The sequence below is a fragment of the Anomaloglossus baeobatrachus genome, chromosome 11 (genome assembly GCF_048569485.1).
Source record: "Anomaloglossus baeobatrachus isolate aAnoBae1 chromosome 11, aAnoBae1.hap1, whole genome shotgun sequence".
In the NCBI taxonomy this organism is placed as follows: Eukaryota; Metazoa; Chordata; class Amphibia; order Anura; family Aromobatidae; genus Anomaloglossus; species Anomaloglossus baeobatrachus.
Genome location: NC_134363.1, coordinates 150,605,128 through 150,619,449, shown reverse-complemented (window position 1 = coordinate 150,619,449; position 14,322 = coordinate 150,605,128). Strand labels below are relative to the sequence as shown.

Here is a 14,322-nt window from a genome sequence, read left to right as displayed (position 1 = left end):
ACACCCGTGATGCCGGAGAAAAACGGACATGTCTACATGTGAAGCACACGTACACACGGTCCATAGCAAAACACACACGTGTGCGCAGACCCATTGATTTTAATGGGTCTACGTGTGCCCGTGTCTCCGGCACGTGAGGAAACGGACCAAACACGTACTGGAGACATGGAAGTGTGAAGGAGGCCTTACAGTCGGGGTTCCTCAGTATTCAGCCCTAGCCCCACTCCTTTTCACTCTATTGGCCAAAACGTCAACAGATTTGGTTTCCAGTACCATGTTTATGTTGATGACACCCAACTGTACACATCGTCCCCTGACATCACCCCTGCACTATTACATAATAACAGCGATGGTTTGTCCGCTGTCTCCAACATCATGTCCTCCCTCTATCTAAAACTGAACTTCTTCTGTTTCCTCCCTCTCCTAACCGTCCCAAACCCAATATTACCATTTCTGTGTGTGGTTGTACGCCCCAACAGCGCGCCCACTGTCTTGGGGTTATATGACTGCAAGCTCTCCTTCGCTCCCCACATTTGTTCACTCTCTCTTTCATGTCACCTCCACCTCAAAAACATTTTGAGAATTCGACCCTTTCTTAGGCCCGTTTCACACGTCAGTGAAAAACACTGACGTTTTTCACTGGCGTGTAAAACACGCACATGTCCCTCCGTGTGCCGTGAATCACGGCACATGTGGGTTGTCTAAGTGCAATCCGGGCTCCGTTCTCCGTGGCCCGTGATTGCACTTAGAGATTAACTCACCTGTGCGTGCTCCCGCTCTCCATGGTGCTGATCGCTCCCGCGGTGCAGCATCCAGCCGGCGCTGACCCCTGCAGCAGCTGCTTCCGGGTTGGCTGTGTTGTGCATCATGAATATGCGCGACAGTAATGAGCCGGCTCAGAATCAGCAGGCTGCACGGGCTGCAGAGGACATCGCTGGAGCCGGGTGAGTAAAAATGATTTTTATTTTAAAAGCACGTTTTTTTCTGGCACGTGTTTCACGGATCACACCACTGCGTGGTCCGTGGGACATCAGTGATGCCAGAAAAAAATGGACATGTCTCCGTGCGGCAATCACGCACACGTGGGTACGCCGCACGGAAACACGTGCAGTGAAAAATCACTGACGTGTGAGCAGACCCATTCATTATAATGTGTCTGCGTATGTCAGTGATTCTGGTACGTTTAAAAAAAAAAGCACAAACGTACCAGAATCACTAGAATTTTTGATGATTCTTTGCTCTTTCCTGAGGAAGGGAGCTGTGTCTCATGAAACGCGTCGACTTGACCTGTACATGAAATAAAGAAACATTAATCTTAAGCTTACATGAACCTGTGGTCCTTGGCGCGGCTTTGAAACCCATCTCTACTACTCTCTGTTATATACCAGAATCACTGACGTGTGAAAGGGGCCTTACTGTCGCTCTCCTTCATTCTCGCCTGGATTATTGTAATTCTCTACTAATTGGTCTCCCTGTTACTAAACTCTCCCCTCTCCAATCCATCCTGTTTACTTTCTTTTGTTTAAATAAAATAATAATAATAAATTATATATATATATATATACACACACACACACGTTGACCTTATGCATCTTACTACCATGCATTATTTTTGTGTTTAAACCTTCCCATCTTATATTTACAACCAATGTGGTTCAATTCAGACATTGTTTTTATATTGTGCCCTGAGTCTTTTTTTGCATTCTACACATTCCTCCATTTTCTATTTTTAAATGGTATTAATATGTATATCCCTCTGAATTGATGCACCAATAAAGGATTTTTACATTAATCATTGGAGAAGTCTTTTTTTGTCGGATCCATAGAGGCAGATAATAGGCAGAGAGAGAGATAGATATGATAAAACTGCACACTGTGGAGCTTATTGGACAGATTTTTATGATTAAATTAAGAAAAGAAAAGAAAAAAACGACATGGGGTCCTCAATTTTCGCAACCAGCAAAGGTAAAGCAGACAGCTGGGGGCTGGTATCAGGCGGGGAAGGTCCATGGATATTGGGCCCCTTCCCAGATTAAAAATAGCAGTCCCAGAAATGGCGAATCGCATAAAATGCGCCATATCTGGTGCTTTGCTTTGGCTTTTCCCGATTGCTCTGGTGCGGTGGCAATCAGGGTAATTGTTCCTGTGTAGTGTTACCTGGCATCTAGCCCTGGTGTTAGTAATGGAGAGGCGTCTATCAGACACCCCCATTACTAACCTAGTGGGTAAAAAGAAAAAAACCCCACAAAAGAACTAGTTTTAAATGACTTACACACACACACACACACACACACACACACACACACACTTTCCCGGATTTACTATATATATCTATCTTTTTTTAAACCCTATGGCTCTAGCCACGTAGTCACTATTTTGCCAACAATATGGAAACACCATACTTGCGGTCACATGACCAGCTGGTGCCTGAGAATCCTGACTGCACACATTTTGCTGCTAACACCCCGCCCACCTGTGGCTAAACCCCGCCCACTCAACAATCTAATTGGTCCCTTGTAAGTGGATGGGGTTTAGCCGTGGGTGGGCGGGGTTTTATCGGTGTTACTATAATCTTAAATATGTATTCACGTGGGATGAACACATTTAATAGGGAGCCACAAACGATCCGAATGAGCTGGCTCTTTTTGGTGAGCAGAGCCATGGGAAGCGGATCACCAAGAAGAGCTGGACTGCCCATCACTAGTACACAGATTGCAATACCTGGACAGACGGTTGAAGCTCCCCAACAAAATTTAGAGCCTTCAAGACACATATAAGGCCAGAGTCACACTTGTGAGTCTCTCATTGAATCACTCGGCATTGACTCACACTCAGGACAGGAGCGTCTCAGCTGCATAGACATACATGCAACCGACCCGCTCCTGTCAGGAGAGTGTGAGTCCGTGCCGGATGATTCAATGAGAGACTCACGCGAGGCACTCACAAGTGTGACTCTGGCCTAAGGCTGTATGTTTGGGTCAGGAGATCTGTGGTCAGTCCAGGCATTGTGGTGTGTATATGGACAGTGAAATACACTCGTATGAGCCCGGTCTTGGTAAAACAATTGAACCCACTCAATAGAAATAAGTCCTACGTGAGCATATCTTTAGGAACAACGTCTACATGAACACATCATCAGGAAAAATTTCTACATTACAATCTTCCCCTGTATATAACACTACTCAGGATGTCAAAAGTTATAGTCTTTTTAATGGTCATAAAAAAAGTTATAGGTTTGTACGTAAATTAATAACGTGTATACAACACGAGACAAAAAAAAAAATAAAAAAAAATGCAACACTCTCACTGCCGGGTGTCTCCTTCTCTTCTAACTGCTGATGTAACCTATAGGACACGCAGGTACAAGATGGCGAATACCAACCAACTTGGAGATTACACACGATAATGCGATAACTTATCACTCAGCACAGTTCAGTCAGATTTTTGGAACTAGTGATAATGAACCACCCGAGAAAATATTCCTTCAGGTTCCTTCCCATCTCCAAGTGCCGAAACCAAACCTTCTTCTCCTCTCCTCTTAGCCAGAGCGGCCAATGATTTGAACGTCTTGGGTTCACAGATGGCCAAATCCGACATCACCTTCCTGTTAAGAGCCACCTGACACTGAAAAATGCCAAGAAAACACATTAAAATTACTCAAATTAGACTGGAGGCATCAAATCTGTAGCTCGGGATTTAAGAACCTACTTTGGCAAGATTGGAAATAAAGTGCGGGTACTTCACGCCGTGTTCCTGGACAGCTGCGGTCATACGGGTTATCCATAGCTAAAGGGAAGAGAGCACAAAAAAATACTATATTGCTGCAATACGTTATAGTCAAAATAACGATCTATGAGGCCAGGCGTCATAATGTACCAAGAGAGGCAATGGGGGTCCACAGAAGGCCACTGACACATCACAGGGCGAAAGGGCAAGGAGGGGATGGGCACTTGAATGGGGCACCACCAAGTAACCATTTAAATGCAGATGTCAGAGGCCCACAATGGCATTTAAATGGTAACGGATACCTTTTTGTGCAAGCAGATGATATGTCATTAGCAATATACAGATTGTAAATTGGCTGGAGGACTGTGTATAAAGGGTTCAGAAGAGCAGGGAAGGACTGATTCTTTATATTGTTGATGGGCACTTGGTATGGGCAGAAATCTGTATTATCCCACCTTTACAATGCAACTGTAGATAGCAGGTCTGGTTTGTGTATATGGAAAGCAAGAGCAGCACCCCTGCAGTTCTATTCTATTCGGCCTTGGGTGCAGTTTTTGTAAGATAACAGAGGCCCTCCTGTGTATGTGTGAATAGGGCACAGAGCAACATTTGTTTTGGCAACTAGAGTTGTTGGTAGCTTTCAATCCTGAAAAGGAGTTGAAGAATGTACTCATTATTGGCTTTTGTGAGTAGGGAAAACATTAGTACAGGTCACCCCAGACCCGGCATCTCATATAGGAAGGGCAGACATGGAGAACTTTTTTTCCATTCTTTTTTTTTTTACCGTTCTCATGATGCGCTTCTTAGCTTTTCTGGCTTTTGTTGAATACACAAAGGCTCGGCGGACGGCTCGTATCGCCATGCTGAAGCAACGATTTTTTCTTCCACGGAAATGCTAAGGATTAAAAAGAAAAGACAAAACATCATATAAAAGAGCCGTGGTCCATACAAGATATCCCAAACCATTACCACCATCCACGTATTAGGAGGTAAAAACAAGTATAGCCTAGCCCTCAAGGGGCATGTCCAGTTTTGTAAAATAAATGAGATAGATATATATATATATATATATATATATATATATATATATATATATATATAGACACACACTTCCTGTTGTATATGTAGCCTGATCCCGCAGTAATGGATATGCAGGACTATGGAGTGGGGAAAAAACTAATCTGAATTATATGGGGCCAGCTAAAGGGAGGGGGGGTATATGGTGCCAGCTAAGGGTGGGGGGGGGAAATGGGTGTATGGCACCAGGTGTTTTGAATGGAGCCATCCGGAGGGGGGGACAACAGGTGTATGGTGCCAGCTGGGGGGGACCGGTTATGTGGCGCCAGCTTAAATGGATCAGTGTATGGGGCCAGCTGAAGGTGAGGGGGGGTGTTGGGGGGGGGGGGGGTATGGCGCCAACTGAGTGGGACAGGAAGGATGTATGGCACCAGCTGGGGGGAGGGTAACGGATGTATGGCGCCAGCTGGGGGGGTTGGGACCGGGTGTATGGCGCCAGCTGGGGGGGTTGGGGACGGGTGTATGGCGCCAGCTGGGGGGGTTGGGGACGGGTGTATGGCGCCAGCTGGGGGGGTTGGGGACGGGTGTATGGCGCCAGCTGGGGGGGTTGGGAACGGGTGTATGGCGCCAGCTGCGGGGATGTTATACAGACAACACCGGAGTAACAGCAGTGACTGGAGTGAGATGTCACTAGTGATTTCATGTGTTCTGGCGCCAATCGTGCTCCATCCCTCACCTGGCAACACAATTGCAGGGCTCAGATGGCTTATGGCCTATGGGGGCCTCATAAAGACCTCGTTGCTGGTCTGTTCCTGGGCTCCATGGAGGAGGTGTAATTTCTCGTATACTTTGGTATTGTAATCACAGGTTAGAAAATTGTGTATTTTCCACTTTAAGGGGTTAAGTCCCAGGTGAATGATCGCTAATGCAACAACAGAACGCCATATCGTGCATGCTGGGACTTGTAGTGCAGCAACAACAGCAGTGCCCCCTACACAATGGAGCTGGAGTGGCACCTGAGTGCAGGGAGCAGCATGCCGGCAATGTCCGGGCAGACGCCCCCGGCTCCCTCCCGCCGTCCTCCACTCACCCTGGCATACTGGAGCACCTCCTGCACCCGCCAGTATCGGTCAGGGCCCCGGTTTCGGACCCACCGTGAAAAGCTCAGCAGCACCATGTTGTGTCCTCTATGATGTTCTCCGACTGCCCTTAACCAGCATGGCCGCCGGTGACCACTCGGTCGCACGTAATTTACGTCACATGATATTTTTTTTCTCTCTCAAACTTTAATGACACGCGGACAAACGTTGTCTGCTCAGTGTGGCTGCATTACCTCACAAGATAACACTGGAAATGTGGAAGTTGTAAATGTGTCCCAGTGACTGAGAAATGTGTGGTGAAAAAGCATTAAAACCCATATTATTAATAAAAGGAGCTTGGTCTATGACTACCCTGTGACTTCAGCCCTACATGGGTCGCAGGCCCTCAGTGTCGCTCCTTTATCACAGCGCAGGAATTAGCGTTGGATGGAGACACCTTATTTACTGCGGCCATGACAAGAAAATCGTAAAAAAGTGGATTTTTTTTGTGGTTTGCTTGTAGCGGTCGCTGTACCATCAGGGGTCACAATGTGACCCTAATCACTTGTATTGCGGTGCACACATTATACGCCCATTATCTAATATATAAAGGTGTGTGTGTGTGTGTGTGTGTGTGTGTGTGTGTGTGTGTGTGCGCGCGCGCGCGCGCCCGGGATTGGCATCCGTACCGTCGCAGCTACAACCACAAAATTTTGCACACACACTTCTGGACCCCGAGAGCGTCATAGGCTATGTTTTGAGGGGAAATTTTAACCCCGCGCTTTACAGTTATTCACCAAAAAAAACTGCCTTCATTAAAGCGAATGGACCTGGGAGCCACAGTGCAGCCAGAACTTCAGAAGAATGTGCAGCCACACCCTTAAATGGAATGTTGGCGTGTCACAATGTAGCCAGGGAAAGAGACGGACAGGGTAAGAAACAGACATAGACAGGGTAAGAGACAGACACAATGAGACAGACACAGACAAAGAGACTGACAGGGAAAGAGACATACAGGGAAAGAGAGGGAAAGAGAGAGACAGGTAAAGAGACAGACACAGACAAAGAGACAGACACAGACACAGGGAAACAGACAGACAGGGAAAGAGAGGGAAAGAGACAGACAGAGAAAGAGAGGGAAAGAGACTGACAGGGTAAGAGACAGACAAAGACAGGTAAAGAGACAGACACAGGAAAAGAGACAGAGGGAAAGAGACAGACAGGGAAAGAGACAGACAGGGAAAGTGATAAAGATAGACAGACAGGGAAAGAGATAGATAGACAGACAGGGAAAGAGATTGAGACAGACGGAGAAAGAGACAGAGACAGTCAGAGACAGACAGGGAAAGAGACAGACAGACAAAGAGATAGAGAGAGAGACAGAGATATATACAGAGGGGGAGACAGACATTATAATTACATTTATATCTATTTGTTTTGTGGTTTTTGTGTGCAGAATACATTTTTGTTAATACATTCTATTTTGTTAACAGCAGTTATTAACCCGGGCGAAGCCGGGTAGTACAGCTAGTATAATATATATATATATGCACCTTATAGGCACATTCATTATACGCCCTCCAATGCTTCTATGGGACGTGAACAGTTGGCAAAAGAAACACGTTCTAAGGCCTCAATTCCACTTGCATTTTGCACATACGAGTGGAATCTGATAAAACATCGGGCTTTACTCGCACCAGTGCAAAACTATGGGGCAGTATCCATCTGTGATTGATTTCTCATGCCATATTGGCCTGAGAAATGAATCGCAGCATGCTGCGTTTGGCAGCGAGTCTCAGCTCACACACCCCCATACAAGTCTAGGGGAGCGTGTGAAACATCGCACTGCACTCACATGTCATCCGACCGCAGTGCAATGTATACAGAAACAAGCCGGGGAGGAGATGGGGAGAAACTGTTCCCTCTCTCTTCTCCACAGTTGTGATCTGATTGCATCTTAGTTGCATGACCCTTGGCTGACGCTCTCAGCATCGGGTCATTAGCATATCGCTCTCGCATCGGAAGCTATATGTAAGGCCAGAGTCACACTTGCGAGTGCCTCATGTGAGTGTGTAACTCATGTGAGTCTCTCATTGCATCACTCGGCACAGCCGCACACTCACCGGACAGGAGCATCTCAGCTGCATAGAGATACATGCAACTGACTCGCTCCTGTCAGGAGAGTGTGCGGCCGTGCCGGGTGATGCAATGAGAGACTCACGCGAGTTACACGCAAGGCACTCGCAAGTGTGACCCCGGCCTTAGTGGAACCCTTACGCGGCAAACTGACGCATTTTACTCCAAAATCAGCTGCAAAAAAAGCCTATGTTCAGACAGGGTTTTGAAGTTGTAAATATGCCATGCCTGCCCCATACTCTGGAATGCTCTACCCCAGCATATCAGACTCTCTCCTACTGTGAAAAGCTTCAAAAGGAACCTGAAGACCCATCTCTTCCAACAGACCTACAGCCTACAATACAGGCTCTTTTCCACTTGTGTACCGCTTCCGATGCGGGAACATCGGAAGCGATATGCTAATGATCTTCTGCTGCGGGTGTCAGCCAAGGGTCATGCGACTGTGATGCGATCAGACATATGGCCCTGTTGGCACATATGTCTGAAACCCATTTTGCTGGGGGTTTGGATAGAAGCCATGACGGGACCTCTCAATGGGCAGTGTGAAAGCGGCCTTTGGGCTCATTCACATGACTGTTCCATTTGTCCTGGTCAGTTCCTGTTTTTTTGCGGACCCACGAACAGGACCATCTTTTCAATGTCTTTTGTGTAGGATCGGATGGCACACGGTAGCACTTCTGTGTGCTTCCAATCCTACAAAAAAACACATCGGATGCCGTATGTCCGATCCGTTATTATGGAACATGTCCTATTCTGTTCCGTAATAACGGACCGTGATTCAATACAAGTCAATGGGCTCGCAAAATCTTTGGAAGCCACACAGATTATGGAACTGGTGACACAATGAAACACTGCCATTACAGGCACTCACTGTTTACAGAGCCTCCCACATGATTCATTGCTGATCTGGCAGGAGGTCTACTTTTACAGAGAGTACGTGACCCAGGGTGACCCAGGACAGCAACTGGACCCACTTAGGGGAATCTATTTCAAGGACACAAAGAAAGCTGAGGAGATTGATAGCCTAGACTAAATAAAGACATCTTGGAGTATACACATCCCCTGATGAACCCCCAATATATCGGGGGGAAACGCGTCGAGATCAGACCAGTCCTGGCAGGATGAGTACTGGGACTTTCAGGCCCATCATATCTGTGGTTAAGACCCCCATCTAATGTATCTCCCCAATTGTTATAGCTATATAGGCATCTGCTTAACTGGGAACTGAGAATCATAATAATTATTAAGATTGGGGGGTCTCTTTTTTGAACTGTGACCTAAGACACATGACTACACAATTACTCCAGCACATTGCACCTGGTGGTGGTTCTAGGTCAAAAATAGTGACAGGGACATATAGGGCTAGCCGCCGAGGAACGGGGGGCACCCAGAAAATTAAGGTGTACTTGACCTCCGTTGCTAGGTAGGGATAAACATCAGGGAACATTAGGTCCCTTTACCCCGTTATTGTGATACCTAAATGACCCAATGATAGCAGGTGGTGCACGCCCCTTGCCCACTGCCCTATTTGAGGACCTCACAAAATAATTATTATTATTATTATTATTTATTATTATAGCGCCATTTATTCCATGGCGCTTTACAAGTGAAAGAGGGTATACGTACAACAATCATTAACAGTACAAGACAGACTGGTATAGGAGGAGAGAGGACCCTGCCCGCGAGGGCTCACAGTCTACAGGGAATGGGTGATGGTACAATAGGTGAGGACAGAGCTGGTTGCGCAGTGGTCTACTGGGCTGAGGGCTATTGTAGGTTGTAGGCTTGTTGGAAGAGGTGGGTCTTGAGGTTCCTCTTGAAGCTTTCCACGGTAGGGGAGAGTCTGATGTGCTGAGGTAGAGCGTTCCAGAGTATGGGGGATGCACGGGAGAAATCTTGTACACGATTGTGGGAAGAGGAGATAAGAGAGGAGCAGAGAAGGAGATCTTGTGAGGATCTAAGGTTGCGTGCAGGTAGGTACTGGGAGACTAGGTCACAGATGTAGGGAGGAGACAGGTTGTGCATGGCTTTGTATGTCATGGTTAATGTTTTGAACTGGAGTCGTTGGGCGATGGGAAGCCAGTGAAGGGATAATAATCACTTATCACGACTTTGTTAGTGACTTGTACTATTGGATATGGTTCCAGTGTTTTAGATTAAAGTTAAAATTTTAATGATAATAATAAACGTGACGTTTTAGAGTTTTTTTCTGGTCAATATAGTGTATCTTCTTGACAATATACCATTGACACTGGTTTTGTTGAAGCCACACAGAAGCACTTCCGTGTGACCTCCGTCGGGTGCTCCTGCAGTCTGTGTCCCGTTCCCGTGCCAGCCCCGCGACTGCTCACACTGTGGTGTACACATATGTACTGCAGTGTGTTCGCATCTGCCCGCACTGCAGTGTGTCCGTATCTGCCCGCACAGCAGTGCGAGCAGCCGCATGAATGATGAACGTTAGGTTAGTAAAGTTTATTACCTGCGGTGATGCACTCCTGACGTCAGCGCTCATCACTGACCGCTGCGTTCTTACATCACCTCTCATGGGCGGCCTGAGACTGTGACTAGTGGTGATATCACTGGCCGCTCGCGAGAGGTGATCTGAGAACTCGGCGGGCATAGAAGTCAGTGACCAGCGCTGATGTCAGGAGTGCAGAGGCTTCAATCACCGCAGGCAATGTACCTCACTAACCTCCTGAAATCAGCGCTGGTCGTGCCCTGCAGTGACCTGGCCTGACCTCATGATGTTAGTTCAGGTCACTGCACTGCTCTCCCAGTCAATGGGGAACATTCTGTTCTTCATTGACTGGGAAAGTGAGTATGGCTCGTCATGAGACCCCCTTATTGGATTACGCTGGACCCGGATTTGTTTTTCTTTTCAATAAATTGGTGAAAGAGGGTATGTGTTGGGGAGGTTTTTTTTCAAATAAAAATTTGTTTGTCGTCTATTTTTTCTAATTACTGACTGGGTTCTTGATGTCAGGTATCTGATAGATGCGTGACATCAGTAACCCCAGGGCTTGATGCCAAGTGACATTACACATCTGGCATCAACCCCATATATTACCCTGTTTGCCACCGCACCAGGGAATCGGGATGAGCTGGGAAAAAGCACCAGTATTGGCACATCTAATGGATGTGCCACTTCTAGCGTGGCTGTGGCCTGCTATTCTTGGGCTGGAGAGGGTCCAAGAATCGCAGACCTCCCTAGTCTGAGAATACCAGACCACAGCTGTCCGCTTTACCTTGGCTGGTGATCCAATTTAGGGGACTCCACTTTTTTTGTTTTAAATTAATTATTTAACTTAAAATAACAGTGTGGGGTGCCCTCTGTTTTGGATTACCAGCCAAGGTGAAGCTGCCAGCTGTGGTCTGCAGGCTGCAGCCGTCTGCTTTAACGGAGCTGGCTACAAAAATAGGGGGACCCCACATTGTTTTTTTTAATTATTTATTTATTTTTTTGCTTAATACAAGGCTAAGCACCCTTTAGTACCACATGAAAGGCACTAAAGGGTGCAAGATTACACAATGCTGGGGAGAGGGACATTATATGTCTTTCTCATCTATCATCTACAGTATCTATCCCTCTAGCTATCCCTTCATTCATTCATTCATCCCTCTATCTATCTCTCTTTCTATCTATCTGTGTATCTATCTATCCCTCTATCTAATTTCATCAGTCCATAAAACCTTTGAAAAATCAGTCTTAAGATATTTCTTGGCCCAGTCTTGACGTTTTATCTTATGTTTCTTGTTCAGAGGTGGTGGTTTTCAGCCTTCCTTACCTTGGCCATGTCCCTGAGAATGGCACATCTTGTGCTTTTTGATACTCCAGTAACGTTGCAGCTCTGACATATGGCCAAACTGGTGGCAAATGGCATATTGGCAGCTTCACGCTTGATTTTCCTCAATTCATGGGCAGTTATTTTGCGCCTTTTTTGCCCAACATGCTTCTTGCGACCCTGTTGGCTATTTGCCATGAAAAGCTTGATTGTTCGGTGATCACGCTTCAAAAGTTTGGCAATTTCAAGACTGCTGCATCCCTCTGCAAGACATCTCACAATTTTGGACTTTTCAGAGCCCGTCAAATCTCTCTTCTGACCCATTTTGCCAAAGGAAAGGAAGTTGCCTAATAATTAGGCACACCTTATATAGGGTGTTGATGTCATTACACCGCACCCCTCCTCATTACAGAGATGCACATCACCTGATTTACTTAATTGGTAGTTGGCTCGCAAGTCTATACAGCCTGAGTAGTACGACATGTATAAAAATATCATGTGATCAAAATACTCATTTGCCTAATAAGTCTGCACACAGTGTATATCTAGCTATCCATCTATTTATCTATCTAGGTGCTTCCGTGTTTTGCGGTCCGCCAAAAAATCGGAAGAAACACGGATGACACACTGCCCGTATACGAAACGGAACGGATGTCACATGGATGCCACATGGATGCATCCATGAAAGAAACGGACTGTGTTTTGCGGACCGCAAAAACGGAATGGTTATGTGAATGTAGCCTTAAAGGAAGGTCAAGATTGGACTCTAGAGATCGTAAAGTTGATTTCTCTGATGAAGCCACTTTCACTCAGGTTGGGACATCTAGAAGGCTGACTGTTAACAGTAAAACCTCCTGAGACCATTCATTTTTAGGGACTTCTCATCCATGGAGGGGGCTCACTCACAATTTTGCCTAAGAACACAGCCATGAAAAAAGTATGGGATCTAATCATCCACTAAGAACAACTTCTCCCAACCATCCAGGGGCAATGTGGTGATGGACAAGGCTTTTCTATCATGATGGAGACCACGTCACACGGCAAAAGTGATGGCCAAGTCTCAGTGAACAAAACATTGAAATTTGGGGAACATGGCCAAGAAACTCTCCAGATCTCAATCCCATTGACAACCTGCGATCAATCCTCAAAAACCAACAATTGTGATAATTTTCTAAGCACTGATCTGACAAAAATGAGTAGGCAGTCAGGATTTGGCCTAGAAGCTGATATCCTGCTGTCGGGGCGAAGGGCAGAAGTCTGAAGACATAAGGGTCAATTCTGTAAATATTGAATCTTTACATAAACTTGATTTATTTGTCAATAAATGTTTAAAAACTTATGAAATGCTGATAATTGTGCCTAAGTAACCACATAAAAGACCTAAGAACACCAACAAAGCAAACGTTGTGGAAAATAAAATATTTGTCATACTCAAAACTTTTGGCAACAACTTTACTCCAGTCCTCCCTTCCCCCGGAGAGACACCTGAATTTTCATGCAACTTTTTTTCATTTTGTGCAAAATCCATGTACGCCATTTTGGAAAATTTGGCACAAGAAATGTCAATAAACAAAAACATGTAACAAAAAAAAGCAAATGAATCAGGCTCATAGTGTCCACCACTGGGGAGTAGTAAATATCTGGCTGCTTCAACTTAAAGAGGTTGTCCACTACTTTAACATTGATGGCCTATCCTTAGGATAGGTAGTCAATGTCTGATCGGCCAGGGTACGGCACCCCCACCGATCAACTGCTATGCTATCGGTGCCGGCGGTGGCAGCAGGCAGTCAGAAATGCTCAGTTCTGGAGCCATCCAGTCAACTGATAGCGGCCGCAGCCGGGTGCTGCACATCCGCCTCTTTACAAATCAGTAGGAGGCAGATGTGTAGTACCTGGTCGCTATCAAAAGACGGGGCAGCTTCGGAACTATGCATTTTGGGTTGCCTACTGCTGCCGCTGTGACTGGGAACAGCTGATTGGAGGGGGGTGCTGGGTGTCAGACCCAAGCCAATCAGACATTGATGACCTATCTAAAGGATAGCCCATCAATGTAAAAGTAGTGGACAACCTCTTTAAGGCTTTCATTAGACTAAAGTCAGCTGAACTTGCTGATATCAACGGGTTTGGCCAACGATCTAATGTGTATGAGGGCACCTAAGTATCAACTCACGGCTTTCTGATAGAGAACACAGGAACTCAGCTGGACTAGCGCTCCTGACTATGGGAAATTTGGCTGAGATGGCTGTTGGACAACTCATCAGCTAAAAGATAGTTTGTCTGACAGCCATCTAATGTGAATGCCCAACCTTTGGGTTTTAAAACTCCCTATTATTACCTTTCTCCTCACCCCAAGATGTTGTTGGTTTGTTGGTGTCTACATATATGTTAGCCACATGTGTGACTCCAACTTATGCACCCCCTATTGAAAACTACTGGGGGATTCACCTACAGGACACAGTGCCCGCTCATCACTAGTTACGAGTACTGAGCACCTGAGCATGGTAGTGCCCGCTCATCACTAGTTACGAGTACTGAGCACCCGAGCATGGTAGTGCCCGCTCATCACTAGTTACGAGTACTGA

General features: G+C 46.1%; 1 protein-coding gene across 1 annotated transcript; it reads right to left on the bottom strand.

Annotated features, from left to right (window-relative positions):
* Nucleotides 1–3,190: 3,190 nt before the first annotated feature.
* Nucleotides 3,191–5,969, bottom strand: MRPL20 (mitochondrial ribosomal protein L20). Its single transcript, XM_075327688.1, has 4 exons — nucleotides 5,834–5,969; nucleotides 4,511–4,621; nucleotides 3,709–3,786; nucleotides 3,191–3,624 (listed from the first exon to the last, which is right to left on the bottom strand). The coding sequence occupies exons 1-4, from the start codon at nucleotides 5,918–5,920 to the stop codon at nucleotides 3,451–3,453; spliced, it is 450 nt and encodes a 149-aa protein (XP_075183803.1). The 5' UTR covers nucleotides 5,921–5,969; the 3' UTR covers nucleotides 3,191–3,450.
* Nucleotides 5,970–14,322: the final 8,353 nt, after the last annotated feature.